This window comes from Callospermophilus lateralis, chromosome 1, assembly GCF_048772815.1.
Source record: "Callospermophilus lateralis isolate mCalLat2 chromosome 1, mCalLat2.hap1, whole genome shotgun sequence".
Taxonomy (NCBI): Eukaryota; Metazoa; Chordata; class Mammalia; order Rodentia; family Sciuridae; genus Callospermophilus; species Callospermophilus lateralis.
This window is the reverse complement of record NC_135305.1, coordinates 185,288,160-185,311,441: the sequence shown is the minus strand read 5'-3', so window position 1 is coordinate 185,311,441 and position 23,282 is coordinate 185,288,160. Positions and strand designations below refer to the sequence as shown.

At 37.3% G+C, this 23,282-nt stretch overlaps 1 protein-coding gene across 1 annotated transcript; it reads left to right on the top strand.

The window, feature by feature from the left end:
• Window positions 1–1,826: 1,826 nt before the first annotated feature.
• Window positions 1,827–23,106, top strand: Pp2d1 (protein phosphatase 2C like domain containing 1). The gene is made up of 3 exons (XM_076856338.1): window positions 1,827–1,849; window positions 5,744–6,807; window positions 22,340–23,106. Exons 1-3 carry the CDS (start codon window positions 1,827–1,829, stop codon window positions 23,104–23,106), a joined length of 1,854 nt encoding a protein of 617 aa, XP_076712453.1.
• The last annotated feature ends 176 nt before the right edge of the window (window positions 23,107–23,282 follow it).

Genomic DNA, 23,282 nt, shown 5'->3' with positions numbered 1-23,282 from the left:
GCACCAGCTTGAAGGAGAGGTCTCAAGTCCTTCCCATGCATACTGTGGCCTCAGGATGAAGCAGCTGCTAGAAATAAATATGCAGTAACTGAATATCTGGGGGGACTAAAACCTCAGTGAATAAGAAGAGCAGATTAAAACAGCCCAGTGCCATATCCTATCAAACTGGCCAAGATTTGTCTAATGACTACACATGGGCATGGATGGAGGGAACATTGAAGCCAAGAAGCCGGAGGAGCTAGCAGAAGCCGAAAGAGGCAGAGCTTTGTCAAACACCACTTTTATACAAAAAGAAAAGGAGACCAGTGATGGGCCTTAGGGGATCACTTCCCATTGATCGAAGGAGGGGAACCAGACTGGAGGTGGGCAGAGAAGTGGAAGGCAGCTTAGTAATCTGAGAAGGCTATTTCAGTGCTTGGGATGCTGAGACTGTGTACAAGTGGATGAGTAGAGGGATGTTACAGAGAGAGGTCTGACAGGTTTGGTGACTGTGTATATCCTGAGAGGAAGAATTGGGTGGGGGCAGGGTGGGGGTGGTACCTGTATCAGCTAGGGTTCCATCAGCACGGCAGAATTCTAGGGGGTCATGAAATTAAGGATTTATTTTTAAAATCAGACCATCTACATTTGGTGGGAAAACTGGTCTATTGAATATCTGGAAAGAAGGCTTGGAGGATCTGAGAAGTCCTTAACCCAGTCAGGCTGAAAAGCCAGGGGTGTCTAGCTTCTGCTAGGACCAGGAAGGAGTGGCTAACGGTGAAATCTAGAGGAAGAGTTTGCCTCTGTGGGTCCACGGGCAGTTGCCGGCTGATAGGCCTGGGCTGCTGTTGATTAGCAACGTCTGCAGTTTGGAGGAAAAACCAGAGGCAGGGTAATGGGGAGCAGAGGACAAGCTGAAACCTGCCAGACACTACTGTATCTATGAGTAAACGCATAGGACGATGGCAGCATTCAGTTACGATGTCCCCAAAAATCTCATATGGATTCTTTCTTTGATGAACTCTAACCTGGAACCACACAGGAAGAGGGATTCCTGGGAAACATAATTTCCAGCTAACACAGATGATGATAGAAGATTCTGGAGGAAATGATAGCATGGTAGCAAGCTCCTTTTTTTTTTTTTTTTTTTAATTTTTTTATTTTTGTGGTGCTAGGGATTGAACCCAGGGCCTTGTGCATGTGAGGTAAGCACTCTACCAACTGAGCTATATCCCTAGTCCTCCTTTTCTTTTTCTTTTTCTTTTATTTATTTATTTATTTATTTTGGTATCAGGGATTGAACTCAGGGGCGCCTAACCACTGAGCCACATCCCAGCCTTTTTTGTTATATATATATATGTGTGTGATTTTGAGACAGGGTCTTGCTTAGTTGCTTAGAGTTGCTGAGGCTGGCTTCCAGCCAGCAATCTTCCTGCCTCAGCCTCCCAAGTTGCTGGGATACAGTGTGCACCACTATGCCTAGCATGAGACAGTACATTAAATGAATGCTCCTTCCTTTAGAAATTCCAAAGGCAAGTTTGTAAGTATAATTTGTGATCTGTTGCTTCACCGTCCTTCTGAATCACAAAGTGAGCTGTGACTGAGGTTCCAGTGATGCAGTAAACATTCCACACTGGAAGCTCTAACATCAGGTCAGGAAAGCCTCCTCCATGGACAGTACCACCATCTTCACTACCTACCTCTGCTTCAGGAATTGCCACCAATTATATCTCCACTACCACCATCACTATTCAAGTTGAAGAAACAGAGGCTCCACAAAGTGGGGGAAAATAAGGGCAAAGAGAGAACAATTCCACAGGCAAATAGAAACAAAAATGGATCTGGATATGGAAATTAATAGTGCGTTAAGGTATTTAATTTTTTTTGTTGTTGGATAACAAATGTAGTTAATGAATAATTACATGCACAGTATTTTTTTTTCTTTCTTCTTCTTCTTTTTTTTTTTTTGGTACCAGGGATTGAACCTTGGGGCCCTTAACCACTGAGCCACATCCCCAGCCCTTTTGATTTTTTTTTTATTTTGAGACAGAGTCTTGTCAAATTGCCAAGCCTAGTCTCAAACTTGCAATCTTCCTGCCTCAACCTCCTGAGTTACTAGGATTATAGATATGTGTTATTACACCTAGCTCTACTCTATGCTCTTAATCGGTCACCTTTTTATTTTATTTTATATGTACTAGGGATTTAACCTAGAGGCACTTTGTCACTGAGCTATATCCCCAGCCCTTTTTAAGACAGGGTCTCACTAGACTCACTAAGATGTTTAGGGCCTCAGTGAGTAGCTGAGAGTAACTTCAAACTTGTGACCCTCATATCTGGCTTCCCAGTTGCTAGGATTACAGGTATGTGCCACTGCACCTGCATATTTATTTTAATATTTAAAAGTATTCTTATTTTAATTGACCAGCTATGTTTATAGTTAATTTATTACAGATTGTGTATCCTTAAATCCAAAATTCTGAAATCTGAAATACTCCAAAATCCAAAGCTTTCTGAGCACCATGATGATATAGAAAATTCAACACTATGAAACTGTTTCATGCACAAAATTATTGTGTATAAAATTACCTTTGGGCTACATGTATAAGGTGTGTATGAAAACACAAATGAGTTTTTAATTTAGATTTGGGTCTCATCTCCAAGATATTTCATTATGTACAGGAAAACATACAAAATCTGAAAAAATTCAAAACCCAGAACATCCTCTGGTCTCAAATATTTCAGATAAGGGCCACTCAACCCGTGTCTTGAATGTCTGAGTGAATGAACAGACATGGAGTGACAAATTAGGTTCTATGAATGGCTTCACATTTGTGAGGGCTGTGCCAAAGTTGTCCCCTACATATAGAAAAAGGAAGTTGGAGCCAAGTGTAGTGGTACATGCCTATAATCCCAGTGGCTCATGAGGCTGAGGCAGGAGGATGGCAAGTTCAAAGCCAGCCTCAGCAAAAAGAAAGGTGATAAGCAACTCAGTGAGACCCTGTTTCTAAATAAAATACAAAAAAAAAAAAAAAAAAAAAGGGCTGCAGATGTGACTCAGTTGTCAAGTGCCCTGAGTTCAATCCCCAGTACCAAAAAAAAAAAAAAAGACAGGGTCTCACTAAGTTGCTGGGGCTGACTTTGAACTCTCAATCTTTTTGCCTCAGCTTCCTGGAATTACTGGCGTATGCCACCGCACTCAGTTTAACTGAATTTTTTTAGGTCACCTTTTCAGGGTTTATAATGCTATTCCCAGGTAGAAGAATCCGTGGTTGGGAGCAAAAATAGGGCTCTGACCTCCACTGCATATGACTTGTTTAAACCTCTTATTAATGACCTGGATTAGCACATGGAAGCACTGTGATCTTTTCCCCTAGTCTCAAAGGAAGGACGAAAGCCTTATTCATTTGGGAATCTTAGCACCTTCCATAGTAGCTGACTGAAGTAATTGGATGCTAATCAAATTTGTTGATGAGGCTGAAGTATGGATGACATTAGCTCAGCAAGGTTGCTCACACCTGTAATCCCAGCAGCTCAGGAGGCTGAGGCTGGAGGACTGCAAATCCAAAGCAACTCAGTGAGTCTCAAAATCAAAAAATATAACAGTCTGGGGATGTGACTCAATGCTTAAGTGTCCTTAGATTCAATTCCTGGTTAAAAAAAAAAAAAAAAAAAAAAAATATATATATATATATATATATATATATATATATATATATATATATATAGATGGCATTGATTTAAAAATTAATATGTAATATGATATGAACATTGGCTTTAAAATAGGGTGTGGTGGTATAGTGGTTAAGCGCCCCTGGGTTCAATCCCAGGTACACACACACAAAAAAAAAAATCTGGGTATGTAGCTCAGAGACCAAATGCTCCTAGGATTAGTTCCTCATATCACTAGATAAATAAGTAAAGTGTATGGTGACACAGATAAAACAAGAATAAAAAATTGTTGATAACAGTTAAAGCAGGTGATGGTCATAGAGGGGTTTATTTTATTCTTCTCTCTACTTTTGGAGTTATTTATTTATTTGTACTGGGAATTGAACCAGGATTTATTTATTTATTTGTACTGGGAATTGAACCAGTGAGTTGCATCCATAGCATTTATTTTGAGACAGAATCTCATTAAGTTGCCCAGGTTGGTTTCCAATTTGGGATCCTCTGCCTCAGACTCTGTAGTACCTATGATCATAGGCATGGGGACCACAACCAGCTACTTTTTGGGTAGTTGAAAAACATTTTCTCCAGGTTCAGTGGCACATGCAATTTAGCCAGACCCTATCTCAACAGGAATAAAAAGGACTGGAAATATAGCTCAGTGTTAGAGTGTCCCTAGGTTCAATCCCTAGTACCACAAAACAAAAATAAAAACTTCGTTTCATTGAAATTCCCCAAAATTTGTTGTTGAAGCAAAGCTAAGAAGTCTTGCTAATTTGGAAGCGTTCTAGAGACATTTATTTATTTATTCTTTTTTTGGTCTGATTCTGTGGATAAAACCCAAGACATGGTAGGCACAGAGCTTCATCCCCAACCCTTTTTAATAATACCATTTTGAGAAAAGTTCTTGCTAAATTGCTTAGGCTGGTCTTGAATGTATAATCCTCCTTCCTTAGCCTTCTGAGTAGCTGGGATTATAGGTGTGCATCACCATACCTGGTTTACCTAGGATGTTCTTAGAGGATCTAGGTATTAGTGTGGTAGACTCCCCCAATTCCCATATAGAACACAAATGTTAAATATACCTGTAGCAAAGACACTTTACATCTTAATTGAAGATGAACTAGTTTTCAAAAGTCACATTTCATAAACATTTAAAATCGTCGTTTATTTTTTTCAGAGTTTAAATTATTTCATAACCTAAACCTTTGTTATTGTTTTCAGGGTTTTTTTTATTTTCCACAGGTACTTGGAAAGATCAGAGGCCCTAGAAGTTGTCTATAAAATGAATAAAAATGGCCCATGTGCTGAGCACTGTTTTAGATATTCTGATGGGAAGGAGTATAAGAAAGGGTGTTGCCGGTCATGGTGGTACACACCTATAATCCCAGCGGCTCTGGAGGCTGAGGCAGGGAGATCATAGGTTCGAACCCAGCCTCAGCCATTTAGCGAGGCTGTAAGCAACCATCTGAGACCCTGTAAAAAATAAAAATGGTGGGGGATGTGGCTTAGGGGTTAAGCAACCTCTGGGTTCAGTCCTGAGTATATGTATGATCCAGCAGCTCCACCTCTTTCCCTATTTTGGTACTAGAGAGGTACTTTACTGCTGAACTATGTCCCCAGAACTTTTAATTTTTTTTTCTTTGAGACAAGTTCTCACTAATTTGCTGAGAGTCTCACTCCTTTGCTGAAGCTGACTTCAAACTTGTGATCCTTTGCCTTAATTTTCCAAATCACCTGTTTTCTTTCCTGCCCTCAACTCGTACCTGTTCACTGTAGTTTTTTAAAAAACTCCATTTTTACTATCATTCCTTTTATTAGTCTACTTGATTTTGGTTAGGTTTTTGTTTTTGTTTTAGTTTTTCAGTACTGAGGATAGAACTCAGGAACTCTACATTCTTTTATTTCTCCTTTTCTTTTTTTTGCAAGAGAGTCTTACTACACTGTCCATACTGACCTGCATGTTTGCCATCTTCCTGCCTCAGCCTCCCCAGTAGCGGGGATTACAGGCATGCCCCACCACAACTGGCTTGAAGAGTTTCAAGAATTTCATTGCATTTTCCTAGATTGTATATATGTTTCTTCTTGTTTGCAGAGTGTTTTGGAAAACAAGAAAATGGAATGAAAAAACATCGACATTTGAATTGGATGAGAATGTTTCCGTCCCACGCAGAAAAAAGCAATTTAAGAAGGCCAAACTTTTGAAATCTAGAAAACAGAGCGAAGAGCCTCAGGAAGCTAAACGAGAGATCACATTCCCCTGTTCCTTATGCAAGCAGGAAATTGTCACGACTGGCATTTTCTTCCACAAGAAGCAACATGCAGTTCTGGCTACATTGGATTTCCCATGGATGGGTGGTAGGAAACCCCCATTTTCAGTCCTGGATGCTCAGAGACAATTTATAATTTCCCAACTATTGTCATCTTTTGAGTTCAATGAAAAAATCCTACAGAACATTAATAATGCTTTTGAACTACTTGAGAAAAGTAAAATCCCATTATACTATAAGATTATTGATTACATTGATGGGAGTTCCGTGTCTTCTCAACATATACCTCATCTATTAATTAAAGGTGTAGCCATCTGCGGAGACAGAAATGCTGCATGGAAAGTAGACATGAATGATAAATTCACTGTCATGAATAATTTTGGCAATAAACCAAATGTGTGTTTTTTTGGTTTATTTGACGGACACCACGGTGCCGCAGCAGCAGACTTGGCATCAGCAGAGCTCCCGATTTTACTTCTCCATCAACTTTCCAAATTTGATCCTTCCTACCAAATGACGACTGAACAGCAAGAAATCATCAATTCCTTCCACACTGTGTTTAGAGAAGAATACACGGCAATAGAAGACCTCTTCTCCTCCATATACAAAAAGCCAAGAGCATTAAAGTATGAGTACGAGGACACACACAAAGCATTTGCAAAAGCGTTTTGGAGAATGGATAGGCTTTTACGTCTTGGAAGGAATGAAGTTTCCAGGGTCCGATGGAGTGGCTGTTCTGCAGTTACTTGTATATTGGAAGGCAGCATTAAAAATCCTCATGTTAATAAGAATTGGAAAGGAACCAATAACTGGGTTGGATTATCAAAGAACAACCCTTCCCAGATGATGCCACAAATAATTTCAGGAGTATTACACATTGCAAATGCTGGTATGTATATCTTATAGCAATAGATAAAACCTTAACATTTTTGATTCCGGCAGTAAAATTCATGCTCCCAGAATATTAATATTATTATTTAGTGACTTATTAATGCCTAGAATCACACTGATCTTTTTAAGAAACAATAACCAAGCTGGGTGTGGTGGTAAAGGCCTATAATCCTAGTGACTTGGGAGTCTGAGGCAGGAGGATCCCAAGTTTGAGGCCAGCCTCAGCAACTTAGTGTGGCCCTAAGCAACCTAGTTAGATCCCATCTCAAATTTTTTAAATTGATTTTGTTATTTTATTTTTAAATACACGACAACAGTGGAATGCATTACAATCCCTATTACATATATAGAGCACATTTTTTCATATCTCTGTATATAAAGTATGTTCATGTCAATTTATACCATTATGCATGTACTTTTTTTTGCATTACAATTCTTAATACACATATATACCACAATTTTTCATATCTCTGTTTGTATATAAGGTGTATTGACACCCAATTCAAGTCTTCATACATGTATAATGATGTCCATCACATTCCACCATCCTTGCTAATCCCCTTCCCCCTTCCTTTCCCTCCCACCCCTCTTCCATATCTAGAATTAATCTAATTCTCCCCTGATCTCCCTCCCTACCCCACTATGAGTCACCACCCTTATATCAGAGAAAACATTTGGCATTTTTTGGGGCAGGGATTGGCTGACTTCACTTAGCATTATCTTCTCCAATGCCATCCATTTACCTGCAAATGCCACGATTTCCCATCTCAAATTCAAAAAATAAAAATAAAAAATGCTAGGGATGCTGGGCGTGGTGGTGCACGCCCATAATCCCAGCAGTCTGGGAGGCTGAGGCAAGAGGATCGCAAGTTCAAAGCCAGCCTTAGCAACTTTGAGGTGTTAAGCAACTCAGTGAGACCCCTCTCTCTAAATAAAATAAAAATAGGGCTGGGGATATGGCTCAGAGGTTGAGTGCCCCCTGAGTTCAATTCTCAGTATCCAAAAAGAAAAAGTGTTGGAGATGTACTCAGTGGTAAAACACCCCTGTTCAAAAAAAAAAAAAAAAATGAAAAAAAAGAATAACCCCAGAAAACTAGTTGTAAATATTTTTCCAAGAGAAAGCCCTCATAATCCAACCATTTCACTTCTAAACATTGTTTTGTTTTTTTAAAGGTTCTAAAAATTGTTGCATTGCCTGTGAGCTTCTGGGGGAAACTTCCAGGTCCAAACCATAACAACTTAAATCCAAACAAAACAAACAAACAACAACAACAACAACAACAAAAAACACTGGACACATTTACTTTGTTCATAACAACAGAAAGTTGTTTGACTATTCTTAGTGTGGTTGCTCAAATTGGTCAATTATTCTGATAATTAATACAAAAATTAATAGACCATCCTCATGCTCAGGGGCCAGGGAACACTAGTTTAATCTCAGAAAGATTAACAGTTCATGCTGCAATTCTATATGTGTGCATGTGTGCATTCTCTCTCTCTCTCTCTCTCTCTCTCTCTCTTCTGATACTGGGGATTAAACTCAGCAGTGCTTTACTACTGAGATACATTTCCAAACCTTTTAAAGTTTTTTATTTTGAGACAGAGTCTCCCTAAGTTACTGAAGTTCTCAATAAGTTGCTGACTCTGGCCTTGAACTTGTGATGCTCCTGTCTTAGAAGTCCCAAGTGACTGGGATTATAGGCATGTACCTATATATATCCAGCTTGCCTTCTTTGATATTTATTTTTAGGAAGTAATTCTTCTGACCTTTAAAGTTTTTATTTATTTATTTATTGGTACTGGGGATTGAACCCAGAGGAGTTTTGACGCTTCTTATCTTGAGACAGAATTTTCACTAAATGAGGCTGACCTTGAATTGTGATCCTCCTGCTTTTAGCCTTTGATTACTGTTGAGATCACAGGTGTGTGCCCCTGTGCCCCGCTGACCTTTAGTTCTTAAAATCTTAGCTTAGGAGTTTGCCAAAATGGAAAATCCAGAGGTAAAGAGTCTTAGAAAAATTAACCCGAGTTCCATGAGTTGCTTTGATAGTGTTCCATGGCCCTTTCCATACAAAAAAATTGTGTTAGTGTCTGCTTACTGAATACTGGATACAGAGCAATTTTTTTTCTCTCATTTAGTCTTACAAAAATACAAATATCTAATTATATCTTAGTGTCACTCACTCAGTATTTCAGATGAGAAATGGAAACTCAGAAAGGTCAGATGATTCGTTCCAGGTTTCAGAGGTCATGAGGACTGGACCTGGAAATCCTTCGATGATGTCATGCTCTACCTCTCAAGGAGTTTGCCTCGGAGATCAGAAGGCTGGGCCTCAGTGCATGGTTTGGGGGCAGACAAGGCATTTCAAGGGCCCCATAGTTACAAAATCCATTACAAGGCCAAGGCCCGTGATAGTTAGCTGTTTCTGATTCAGCTCTACTTCTCAGCCCCAAATGTGGAGGACTCCAGATTAACCAATATCAAGAAACCAAGTGCAATGCCAAGTGCCTCAGAGTCTTTGTCATTTTTTGTGTCTATACTGAGGTTCCAAACAACTTTAGAGCAGGCCTACTTCAAGGACTGATGTTTTTCAGATTTCAGGCCAACCTAGGAACTGACCCCTTATTTTTGGAATTTTGACCTCTATTAGAAAATATCATTCGACACAGGATTCTTACGAATTAAATGAGAAATGATGGGATATTCAATATTTAATAACTAGACATTATTTTAAATGTCTTGTATACCATGATTCATTATTTCTAGATTCTTTTCTGTTTGGTCAGTTCTAATCTCTAGGTCAAATATTTGTTTGCATTTAGGTCTATGTAATTGTGTTACATTATTTTATTTGGACAGCCTGCTTTTTTTTTTTTTTTTTTTTTTTTTTGGTACTAGGGATTGAACCCAGAGGTGCTTTGCCACTAAGCTTACTAAGTTACATCCCCAGTCGTTTTATTTTTTACTTTGAGACAGGGTCTCACTAAGTTGCCAAATCGGGTCTTGAACTTGTGATCCTGCCTCTGCCTTCACAGTGGATGGGATTACTAGTGTGTGCCACCATGTCTGTTTTTATCTTCACAGAAATTTAGTTTTCAAAATGACTGAAAAGTATCTAGAATGCTTTCTTACAGGAGCACTTTTGTGGCAAAAATCATGACTGTATTGCAGAATGCATTTTTTTTTTCACATTATGTCTGTCTATTAAAATGTAGCCTGCTGGGCATGGTGGTGTATCTCAGTGACGTGGGAGGCTGAGGCAAGAGAATCGCAACTTTGAGGCCAGCCCCAGAAACCTAGCAAGGCCCTAAGCAACTTTTTCATTTTTGCAGTGCTGGGGATTGAACCCAGAGTCTTGCACCTGCTAGGCAAGTGCTCTACTTCTGAGCTATAACACCAGCCAAGAACTGTGGTTATCCCCCCCCCACCAATCCCCCTGGGGATTGGACCCCAAGGCACTTAACCACTGAGTAATATTCCCAGGCATTTAAATTTTTTTTTTTTTTTTTTTTTTTTACTTGAGACAGGTCTTGCTAATTTGGTGAAGCGGGGCTCAAATTTGCAATCCTTCTGCTTCAGCCACCTGTGTTACTAGGCTCATAGGCGTGTACCACCATATCCAGGTACATTTTGTATTTTGTAAAATAACTAGCCAGATGTAGAGGTGCACATTGTCATTCCAGTGACTCATGAGGCTGAGGTAAGGAAGGATCACAAATTTGAGGCCAGTCTCAGAAATATAGGAAGAACCTCTGTCAAAAAACAAACAGAACAAAAAAACCCAAAGAAACAAGAAACAGATATAATCAGAGCAAGGAAATTTGTTCTCTTGTTTGAAATTCATAAAATATAAAATTCCTAAAAAAAATTAGGTTTGTGTACAGCTCTAGAATTTAAAAAATATATTTACCTTATAATAAAACATGAGTGTAGGGCTGGGGTTGTAGCTCAGTGGTAGAGCGCTCGCCTCGCACATGTTGGGACCCCGGGTTTGATCCTCAGCACCACATTAAAAAAAATAAGTAAGTGAAATAAAGGTATTGTGTCCAACCACAACTAAAAAATAAATATTAAAAAAAGTGAGTATAATGATGAAACCGTTGAATAAATGTTGAATTTGTGCATGTGTAAAAAATTCCAAAATAACATTCTTAATTTTTTTTCTTATCATTCCCATTTTTATTGCATTTTATAATTTCTCTTGATGATTTTTATTTCCTTTTAATCCTCAAAGGATTAAAACACTCACATAACTAAATACATATGTATATGTTTGTGTGTATGTATATCACAATTAAACTTTTCCCTAGCATCAAAAACTTCACGAATTTTACATCTCCCCCCATCTCCACCCCCGGTTCTGAGGATTGAACCAAGTGCTTCACACATGCCAGGCAAGTGTTCTACCACTGAACAACCTCCCCAGCCCTTTCAAGTTTTCTTTTAAGGCAGGGTCTGGATAAATTGCCCAGGCTGGCTTTGAATTTGAGATGTTCCTGTCTCAGCCTCCTCAGTGACTGGGATTACAGTTGTCTGTCACTCTGATTTTAGATATCTTATTGGGTATAAGGTGACATCTCATTGTAATTTTGATTTCCATTTCCCTGATGATATTGGGTATCAAGTGCTTATTAGCCATTTGAATATCCACAAAAATGCTATTCAAATCTTTTTTTTTTTTTTTTTTTTTGATGATATGGTGGATTAAACACTCAGGGCACTCTATCAGAACTCCATCCTCCCTCCTTTTTTATTTTTTATTTTGAGATAGGATCTCTCTAAATTGTTGAGGCTGGCCTTGAACTTGAGATCTTCCTGTCTCAGCCTCCTGAGTAGCTGGAATTACAGGTGTGGGCCTTCTTCTTATCTTCCTAGAATAAATCCTGCTTAATCAAGGCCTATAATTTTTTTACATATTGTTGGAGTGGTTTGCTAGTACTTTGTGAAGGAGTTTTTTTATTATGTATCTAGGTTAAGGATTTTATCCAATCATCTATAGATAAATAGATATCTAAATCTATATCTATATATTTTCTGGTTCTGGGGATTAAACCCAGGGCATGGTACTCGCTAGGCAAGTGCTCTGTCAACCCAGCCCCGCCCCCTCTTTATTGATATTCTCTATTTGGTGGACCAACATGCTTTCTTTTTGTAGCCATACCTTCCTTTAGCTCTTTATCTGATACAATCCAATGTTTGGGCTTTCTCCATTCTTATTATCTCATTTCTCCATCTTTGAATGAGCTATACTTTTATGTTTCTTTGTCTTATAATTTTTGTTTGTTTAAAATTGGATATTTTAAATGACAGATTGTTCTCCCCTCCCGGGGTTTGTAGTTGCTGCTGCTCTTAAGTGACTTTCCTGAACTGTCAAAATCTCCATGCTTGTGTGTAGCCATAATGACGGTGCTTGGTCAGCTTAGGAGTCAGCTAATATTTAGGCTGAGAGTCCCTTCAATGCCTCCCTTGAATCAATACATCTTGCAGACATTGTTGGGACTGAGAGGGTCTGTGTTTTGTTGGGTCTATCTTTAATAAAATGGCAGGCACTTTAAGACTCTGTATTAGTTTCTACTTCCTCTTTGGGTGAAGCCTCAAGGTCAATCAGTCATGAGAATTCAGGTCCTGTGCACGTGTAAAGGCTGAATATGTGCATGTTCTATTTTCTCAGAAATGCATTGCGCTTTATAAAACCATGGCTTGCTCAGTTACTGAGGCTGGTCTTGAGCTTGTGATCCTCCTGACTCAGACTTCTGAGTAACTGGGGTTACAGAGGTGCACCATGAGCCCAGTAGTTCTGGCAATTTTTAAAGTAAGTCTCCTCTTAAGCCTAAATGCTTTTACTGCCAAATGCTTTCAGGCAACTGTGATTTTAAATAATTGCTGCTGTTTGTTTTTGACAAACACCTTGGGAATAGAGTTGTTTGCACAGAGTAAATGCTGAGATGCTGAGTCAGGTCAAATAATGACAATATCTCACAATGGAGGTTTTTTTTTTTTTTTTCAGAGTTTCAAGTCAGTTCAAATAGTGACAATTCTTTGGGGATTTTGTTTTAAAGGGAAGTCCAAAGCTATCCTATCTTCTGCAGAGAGCTAGGTTGTTCAGTTTCACAGCAACCATCATTATGAGGTTGCTGCTTTTTAATACCACTGCAGAGCGAGAGCCATTTGAAGCAGGTCAAGGTAAAGGCTAAAAATCCCACTGTTCTCACCACCTGTAGTTGTTTCTCTTGTAAAATATATTTCAGATTTTTGCAAGATGTAGCTTAATTTCTAGAAAGTTGATTTCCACGATTTTTTCCAGCATTCTTTCTCACTGCTTTTGCTGAAAAGATTTTTACGTGTTTACCCTGCCTGATCCACTACATTAATTTTTTTTTCAAAAAGATTTGGGTGCCCTTTTCACCTTTGTCACAGATGCAACCTTGACTCATCATATACCAGTATTGATCATTTTTTAATTTTTTAAAAATTTTGCAATTCTGGGAATTGAGCCCAGGGGTTCTCTCCCATTGAAATACATCCCCAGCTCTTTTTATTTATTTATTTTTTATTTTTTGAGACAGGGTCTTGCTACATTGCCCAGGCTGGCCTCAAACTTGGAAACCTTCTGCTTTAGCTTCCCTAGTTCCTGGAATTGCAGGTGTGCATCACTGTGCTGGCTAATGACAACTTTAACTTTATTTCAAGTACCATAGTTACCCCGGAACACTTTAATTCTATTCACTCCCTCCTTACCTATATTTTGCTGTATATTTTAATTTCATAAGAAAATCCTTACAGCGTGGTAGAGATAAAGTTCAGTGGTAGAGTTCTTGTGTAGCATGTGCCAGGACCTAGATTTGATCTGATGTCCAGCACCAAAAACAAAACAAAATAAACAAAAAAACACCACAAAAACAAAAAACAGCCTGATGCAGTGATACACACGTGTAATCCCAGCAGCTTGGGAGGCTGAGGTGGGAGGATCAGGAATTCAAAGCCAGCTTCAGCAACTTAGCCAGGCACTAAGCAACTCATTGAGAGCCCTAAATAAAACACAAAAAAGGACTGGGGGTGGCTCAGTAGTTAAGTGCGTTTGAGTTCAATCCCTGGTACTAAAGAAAACAACAAAACAAAACACAACAACCACAAGACATTATTATTGGCTTACGCATTTTTTAAATCTAATTATTTTTCCAAATTTTTAGTATTGTTCACAAACTTTTTTTTCATCTGTAATGTTTTCTCTTCTGTCTAAAGTATATCCACTAGAATTTCTATTAGGGTTCATTGGTGGCAAATATAGACTTTTGTTGTTTTCTACTTAGTTATACATGACAGCAGAATGCATTGTAATTCATTGTACACAAATAGAGCAAAACATTTCAATTCTCGGGTTGTACATGATATACAGTCACACCATTTGTGAAATCATATATGTACCTAGGGTAATGATGTCCGTCTAATTCCACCATCTTTCCTACCCCATGCCCCCTCCCCCAAATACAGACTTTGTGTGATATTGTTTCTTTTTCTTGAAAGATATTTTTGTTGAGTAAAAATTCTAGTTTGGCAGGTTGTTTTCTCTTAGCATTTCAGAGAAATTATTCCCCCCTTCTGCTTTCTATTGTTGCTGATAAAAAGCCATCTATTGAAGGTAATCAGGGTTTGTTTTTTTTTTTTTTTTTTTTTCTGCTTTAAATATATTTTGGTCTTTGATGGGGCCTAATTTCACTAAGATTATCTATAAGTAGATTTTTTAAAAATTGTAAATGTGGGATATTTTGGCTTCTTGTCTTTGTGAATTGACATCTAATGCTATCTTTTCAAATTTTGCCTCTGTTCCATTTTTTCCATTCTGAAGCTATAATTAAGCTTATATTAGAATGTCTTTCTCTATCACTAATGTCATTTCTGAGACATTACTGAGCTCAACTAATTTTTCTGTTTTTGTGTGGTAGTTTGAACAATTTCTCTCTATTCATAAATTCAAGCACTTCCATTTTCCTAATATTTTAGTTGATTTTTTTTTAACTGTTTTTTGTTTTTGGTTCTTTTTTCTTAAATAACCTTGGTTATTCTTATGATTACTCATTTCTTTCATATGTATAAATTTTTTATTCTTCTTTCTTTGATAGGGTTACTAAGTTGTCTAGACCTGAGCTCACCTTCTGTAGATTCCCAAGTAGCTGAGACTACAGGTGTGCCCCACCACGCCCAGCCCCTCTCTCTCTTCATATATATGTGTGTGTGTATACGTATACAAATATACATATTTTTATACAAATATACATATATATAAATAATTTTTTTTTTTTTTGTAACAGGGATTGAACGCAGGGACATTTACCCCTGAACCACATCCTCAGTCCCTTTCAAAAATTATTTTATTTAGAGATAGGTTCTCCTTAAATTACTTAGGGCCTCATCAAGTTGTTGAGACTGGCTTTTTGAAGTCACAATTCTCCTGGCTCAGCCTCCTGAGTTTCTGGGATTACAGGCGTGAGCTACCACACTCCCCCCCCCCCAAAAAAAATTAACATTTAATATTTAGTTATAGGTGGACAAAATACCTTTATTTTATTTTTATGTGGTGCCAAGGATCAAACCCAGTGTCTCACACATGCTAGGCAAGCGCTTTATCTCTGAGCCACAACCCTAACTCCTTCCATATATTTTTAAATTGGTCTTATTCTTAAACTTATTACACATTCACTTAATATTTTTTGACTGCTAATTCTAGTATTCAGTATCTTTGTATCTATTTCTGCTATGTGATTTCTGCTAGCTTTTTGTTCTGGTGTTTGATTTCACTTTTGTTGTTGTTGTTGTTGTTGTTGTTGTTATTATGGATTTAACCAAGAACTCAGGGGCAATTTACCACTGAGTACATCCCCAGGCCTTTTTATTTTTTGAGATAGGGCCTCTTTTTTAAGTTGATGAGGCTGGCTTTATACTTGATATCTTCCTGCCTCAGCCTCCCCAACTACTGGGATTACAGGTGTGAACCACCTTGCCTGGCCTGTTAGAAACTTCTATTTTCCTAAAAACTCATTTAATTACATCATAGTCACAGAATATACATTATGATTTACATTTTTAATTTATTGAGACTTGTTTTATGACTCAGAGTATGGGTTATCTTGTTAAATGTTTTGTGTGTACCTCCTATGATTGAGTGATTTTTAAATATCAATTAGGCCAAGTCCTTGGCATTAATTTTCAAATCCTCAGTGTTCTTACTGATTTTATTTTATGCATTGACATCATAGTCTATCCGTTATTAAGAGAGTTGAACTGAAACTGACTATAATTGTTGATTTTGCTTTCAGAATTTTGAGGAACTATTAGATATATGTTTAGGAATGCTATGTTTGCTTGTTCAATAGGTCTTTTTTTTTTTTTTTTTTTTGGTACTGGGGATTGAACTCAGGGGCACTCGACCACTGAGCCACATCCCCAGCACTATTTTGTATTTTATTTAGAGACAGGGTCTCACTGAGATGCTTAGCGCCTTGCTGTTGCTGAGGCTGTGTCTCTTCCTTTTAATTGGGTGTTTATTCTATTTATATTCAATATGATTGCTAGTAAAGTAAAATATGTTCCATCTAGTCTTTAATCCTTTTTTTTTTTTTTTTTTGGCTGAACTGGGGATAGAACCCAGGGTTCTGCGCGTACTAGGAACAGTGTACCAATAATCTACATCCGCAGTCCTTTTTATCCTGTTCTTGAGACAGAGCTTCCTCAAATTGGCCAGGCTACCTTCTATCTTGCAATTATAGGTATGTGCCTCAGCACTTCGCTTACTGGCTTCTTTAGAATTAGTTTATTATTGTATTAAATCTCCTTTGACATATTATTAGCTGTATTTTTTTTTTTCTTGTACTGGGGTTCCCTACATCCCCAGTCTGACAGTCCTTCCATCCATCCATCCATTCTTGCAGTGGGGATTGGTCAGGGGGGCGCCTTACCACTGAGCTACATCCCAGTCCATTTTGTTTATTTCTTTTGAGACAGGGTCTCACCTCGTTGTCAAATTTGGTATTGAACTTGCGATCCTGTCTCCATCTCCATCTATAACCCGATGGGGTTATAGGTGTGTGCCACCATATTCTTTATTTTCAGACAGGGTCTCACTAAATTGCTAGGATTTCAGGCATGCGCCACTGTACAGCCAGTTATAACTCTGACACTTTAATATTTTGCGTTTTATACATCTTCCAATATTGTTTTTAACTTTTTTAAAGTTGTACATGGACACAATATCTTCATTTGTTTTTATGTGGTGATGAGGATCAAACCCAGTGCCTCATGTGTGCTAGGCAAGTGCTCTACCACTGAGTTACAACCCAGCCCTTGTATTATACATTTTCAATTTCTCCAATCTACATTTAAGTGATAATATAGCACTTTGTAGATGGAATAAAATTCTTATTATAGTACACTTCTGTTACAGTACACTTCTGTTATAGTACACTTCTGTTATAGTACACTTCTTATTATAGTACACTTCTGTTTATTCCCTCCTAGACATATATATATATATGTAGTACATATTCTCTATCACTTTTCCTGTTAAATATTCAATTATCTTTTACATATTTTTCAATTAAAATGATATGTATACGAGTAATATGGGTTTTGGGATGACGAGACTTTATTTGTACCTCTGCTTTTAAAAGAAATATTCATTTGGTATATTGTTTTTAACTTTTTAAAAGTTGTACATGGACATAACTCCAGTTGACAGATTTTTCCTTTTAGAATGTTAAAAATATTACTTCACTGTCTTCTTGCTTGCATTGCTGTCACCACTTTCTGTGTTCCTCTGTACATAATATGGTTTCCCCCTTGTGGCTGGTTTAAAGATTTTCTTTGATTTTAAGCAATTTATGATGTATGCCAACTATTTTCTCCTCACTTCTCTCCCTAAAGCACACAAATTTTGTACTTGAGGCTACTTGAAATTGTCCCTGGATCTTTAATGCTCTTTGATTTTGAAACTTTTTTCTCTCTATGCTTTGTTTTGTAGTTTCTATTGCTATATTTTCAATTTCACTAACTTTTTCTTCAGTAACGTCTAATCTGCCATTAATCACATCTTGTGTGTTATTCATTTTAGACATTGTTGTTTTCATCTCTAGAGCTCACCCTGGAATATACTAGACTTCTTTTTTCCTTACAAAAGTTGGAGATAACCCAGTGATTTTAGAAAGCAGTTACATTATTGCCTTCTGCATAAGAAACACTCTGAAGCCCCCCATTGTGGCATATGCTTGTTATCCAATTGAGGCAGAGGTAGCAAGATTAAGTCTGGAACGAATATGGGCAAATTAGTAAGACTGTTTTAAAATAAAGAAATAAAAAGGGCTGAGGATGTAGTTTAGTGGAAGAGTGCCCCTGGGTTCAATCCCCAGTACTGCCATCACCACTACAAAAACAAACAAAAAAACAAAAAAACATTTTGACTATACATTTTACCTTAAAAAGACATCATCACAAAGCAGCTCTTTTCAATTTTATTTTAGTTGTAGATGGACACAATATCTTGATTTTATTTATTTTTATGTGGTGCTGAGGATCGAAGGCAAGTGCTCCACCACCGAGCCACAACCCCAGCCCACAAAGCAGTTCTTTTAACTTAACTGAGCTATATCCCCAGCCTCACAAAGCAGCTCTTTTTTAACCCCAAATTATTGTCCCCAAATATGTTGTTTTTCCAGTGATGGTTATATTTTTGTTCTGGCAACATATTCTGAAAAGCACAGTATCTCCAATTCTCAAAAGCTAGAAACTTTACATTAGGAATTTGAACTCTTTAAGCTCAGATTAAAATTTTTTGTGCAATGGCTGAGTGAGGTGGCACAAGCCTGTACTCCTAAACTACTCGGGAGAATGTGGTAGGAGTTCAAGGCCACTCTGAGCAATAGTGAGACCTTATCTCAAAGTAAAACAGGTTGGGGATATAACAGTAGAGTGCTTGCCTATTATGTGTGAGGTCCTGGGTTCAACCCTTAGTGTTTCCTTCTCCACAAAAAAATAGAACTTGTGTAATAGTTTTTAATCACACAGTTCACCACTTGGTTAGGCATTCATATTTTCCCTAAACAGATGGTACAGGAACATTTCTTCCTTTTTTTATTTTATTTTATTTTTTTTGTAGTAAGGATTGAACCCACAGGTGCTTTACCAATAAGCTGCACCCTCACTTTTTTTTTTTTTTTTTTTTGAGACAGGGTCTCACTAAATTGCTTAGGGTTTTGCTAAATTGCTGAGGCAGGCAAGCCTCAAACTCCTTCTGCCTCAGCTTCTCAAGTCACTGGGATTACAGGCATGCATCACAAGAGAGCAGACAGTGCATAAGGCTAAAATTTATCAAACTCTCAGAGACAAAACCAAAACCAAATTAGCTGTTTATCAGTTGGGGTAGTGGCAGAAGGTTCGCCAAACTTGAAACCAGCATTGACAATTTAGTAAGACCCTGTTTCAAAAAATAAAAGGGCTGAGGACGTGGCTTATTGGTAAGTGTCCCTGGGTTCAATCAAAAGTTATTGACCATCGGGGCTGGGGATGTGGCTCAAGCGGTAGCGTGCTCGCCTGGCATGCGTGCGGCCCAGGCTCGATCCTCAGCACCACATACAAACAAAGATGTTGTGTCCGCTGAAAACTAAGAAATAAATATTAAAAAATTAAAAAAAAAAGTTATTGACCATATTACCATTTTAAGTTCATATTCATACTAAAATTGTGTTGTTTTCATGGTGCTGGGGACTGAACCAAGGGGTACTCTACCTCTGAACTACATCCCCAATCCTTTTTGTTTCAAGACAGGGTCTTGCTAAATCGCCTAGACTGGATTAAACTCGCAATCGTTGGCCAGGCAAGATTGCACACGCCTGTAATCCCAGCAGGCTGGGAAGGCTGAGGTAGGAGGATTGTGAGTTCAAAGTCAGCCTCAGCAAAAGCAAGGAGCTAGGCAACTCAGTGAGACCCTGTCTCTAAATAAATTATTAAAAAAAAAAAAAAAATAGGGCTGGGGATGTGGCTCAGTGCCTCTGAGTTCAATCCCTGGTACTAAAAACAACAAAAAAAGCTTGCAATCCTCCTGTCTCAGCCTCCTAGGAGCTGGGATTATTTATAGGCATCTGCCACTGCACGTGGCTGTACTGAATTCTTTTCAAGTCAAGTCAAATGGCAGGGAAATTTTTTTTTTTTTTTTTTTTTTACTGAGTGAACTTTGGCTTGCCACATGCAAGTGAACACTTAGGAAGTGAATGGTCTTGACTATTTTGAACCAGATTCTGTCCCATTTTCATAGCACTATTCACATTAAACACATATTTTTTTTCTAATGTCAAAGAGGTACTGAATCATACATCCTAATGTTCTATTTAATCAACCAGTATGTTGAGTACCATTTCCATGATGCTTTGCTGATTAACACTAATAATTTACAACTTACCAAAAGTCAAGAATTATTTTACCAATTTACCTTGTGCAAAACATAACTAGAATGATCAGCATTAAAGACAAATACAAAACGTTAACAACCAAACTATACAGAAATGAGAAGCCTATTTTTAGAACTATCATTTACATACCTCTCATGTTTCCAAAATATCTTATGTATATATATATATATATAATCTTTTAAAAAAATTATCAGGCTGAGGATGTGGCTCATGGGCAGCGCACTCGCCTGGCATGCGTGCGGCCCGGGTTCAATCCTCAGCACCACATACAAAGATGTTGTGTCCACCGAAAACTAAAAAATAAATATTAAAAAATTCTCTCTTTATTTTTTTTTTTAAAGAGAGAGTGAGAGAGGAGAGAGAGAGAGAGAATTTTTTAAATATATTTTTTAAATTTTTTTTTAGTTATTGGCGGACACATCTTTGTTTGTACGTGGTGCTGAGAATCGAACCCGGGCCACACGCATGCCAGGCGAGCACGCTACCTCTTGAGCCACATCCCCAGCCCAAATTCTCTCTTTAAAAAAAAAAAAAATCTCTTTTTTTTTGGTTATCAGTAATTGAAACCAGGGGTGCTTAACCACTGAGCCACATCCCCAGCCCTTTGTTATGTTTTATTTAGAGACAAGAGTCTCACAGAGTTGCTTAATTGCTGAGACTGGTTTGAAACACAATCTTCCTGCCTCAGCCTCCCAAGCTGCTGGGATTACAGGTGTGCATGCACAGCTATATCACCTTTTGGTCCCAATCCACACACACAAATATCAACATTTCACATTATGTAAATGGGCCAATGTTATTAATGTATACCCTACACTAATACTCCATCAAGTTATGCTTTCTGTCCCATCACTTGCATGAACCAGTTTTTTTCCTTCAGTATCCATGGCCTCACACATGCTAGGCAAAGCACTACATTTCCAGATCTTCTAAGCCTAAATTCTTATCCAAGGTCAACCTGGGCAACTTAGTGAGTCCTAGCTTCAAAATAAAATTTAAGAGGGCTGAATACTTTACTCAGTGCTAGAAAACTTGCCTAGCATGAGTTGAGGCCCTGGGTTTAATCAAGCACCACAGAAAAGAGTGTTTAGAAATGAACAAAATTCTGATCCTAGGTGTAGCATCATATTTAAAAATCAGAATATTCTATCTAAAGTAAATTTGGCATCCTAATCTAGGAAATTTGAATTCTAAGGATATAATATTCAAATATAACTAACCCCATCTCAGAACAATTTTTATAAATCATGACTCTGTACCAAGAACAATTACATTCCTAAGAACTCAATATTTTTTTTCTAAGAAACAAAACTGACTTTTAAAGAAACTATAGTTAGTAATATTATCATCCTTTAATCTGTTTAGAGCATGTTTAGACTTTAAGATTGCAATGAAGCACACACATGAATTCATTTGAAGTATGAACAAACTACCATCAAACTTTTTAACATTTCAGTTTTCAAATGAAGGATTTAATTTCAATGTTGTGGCTGCCTGTTATCCATTTAATACATTAATGATAAATATTTTTTGCACACATTGAAGGAACTTAGTAAGACTGAAATTAATAGTGGTATGAAAAAGTTAGAATGCCACTGTACATTCAGATTTTAACTTCAACCAGTTACACAACTGTCAGACTCTATTCTTAAAAAAAAAAAAATCAAAGGTGTTTTTAATTAAAGAAGCATTTATTTAAACATTTTAAAAATAAAACCCGGTTGCATGAAATATGTTGATTATTAAAAAGTTCAACTTGACTCTAAAATAAATAATATTCGGAAGCTGTTTCATAAAAAAAACTTTGATTTAGGAATTATTTTTAATTATCGGTGGTTTTAGTTATTTTAATACCAAACCCAGAATTTTAAAAAGTAAAACTTGTTTCTCAGTTTGAACCCTAACTTATCATAAATCATTCAGTATAAATGTTTAAAAAAATATTTTTACATGGCCTGCTTTCTGTTTAGCATTGAAATCATAGAATTAGTAAAGCTAACAGTATACTTTTATAGACACAACTGGTTATTAAGTCTGTAGGACAAAATTTTTTGTATTTTTAAATTATCTTTTAGGTAATGTACAAGCAGTCTTATGCAGAAATGGGAAAGGTTTTTGCCTAACCAAAGAACATACTACTCGAAACATCAAAGAAAGAAAAAGAGTACTTCAGACTGGAGCAGTAATCAGTTCAAACGAACCGTATGGGCTCCTAGAAGGGCAAATAAAAACCACAAGAGGACTTGGATTTCATGGAAATCTCAAACTGAAAAAATCCATTATCCCAGCACCTCAAACTATTTCTATTCCTATGGATGACTTATGTCAATTCCTTATCTTAGCTACTAATGGACTCTGGGAAGTTTTGGATAAAAAGGAAGTCACTGCAATGGTAATAACAATGTTTCATATGTATAAAGAAACATACACCTCAATCACACAGTTAGAAGCTCTACCATCTACAGGGCCTCCGCTTCTTCCAAACAGTGACAAAAGTAATAATGACTTTGAAAGTGATATCCACATATTGTTTCAGTGTGAATCCGAATCTGAAGAATATGTGTCAACCACAAATTCAAAAAACTCGTCTGCCTATAGTATTGATGACCCGAAAAATGAAGAATTATCTTCACCAACAACAACTAGTCATGAGAATGAAAATGAAAGTGTAGATGATGAGCAAACGAGTATAAAAGAATTAGGCACTAAAAATTTCTATGAAGGTGCAGCTGAGTATATTAGCCATAAACTTGTAAATGCTGCTTTAGAGGCTGGATCTAGAGACAACATTACAGTTATGGTAATATTTCTCAGTGGAAGTGAATATCACTTGCTGCCATAAAATATAAAGTTCTAATTATCCAGAGAACCAAAATATAATGCCACAAAGCAATTCGTTTATGAAGCAGATGTTAGGATGGTACATCAATACCATGTAAATAATTTTAAGAAAGTAGTAAATACAAAAGTAGATTTTAGGTTACATAATATAATTTACATATGTTCACCATTTTATGC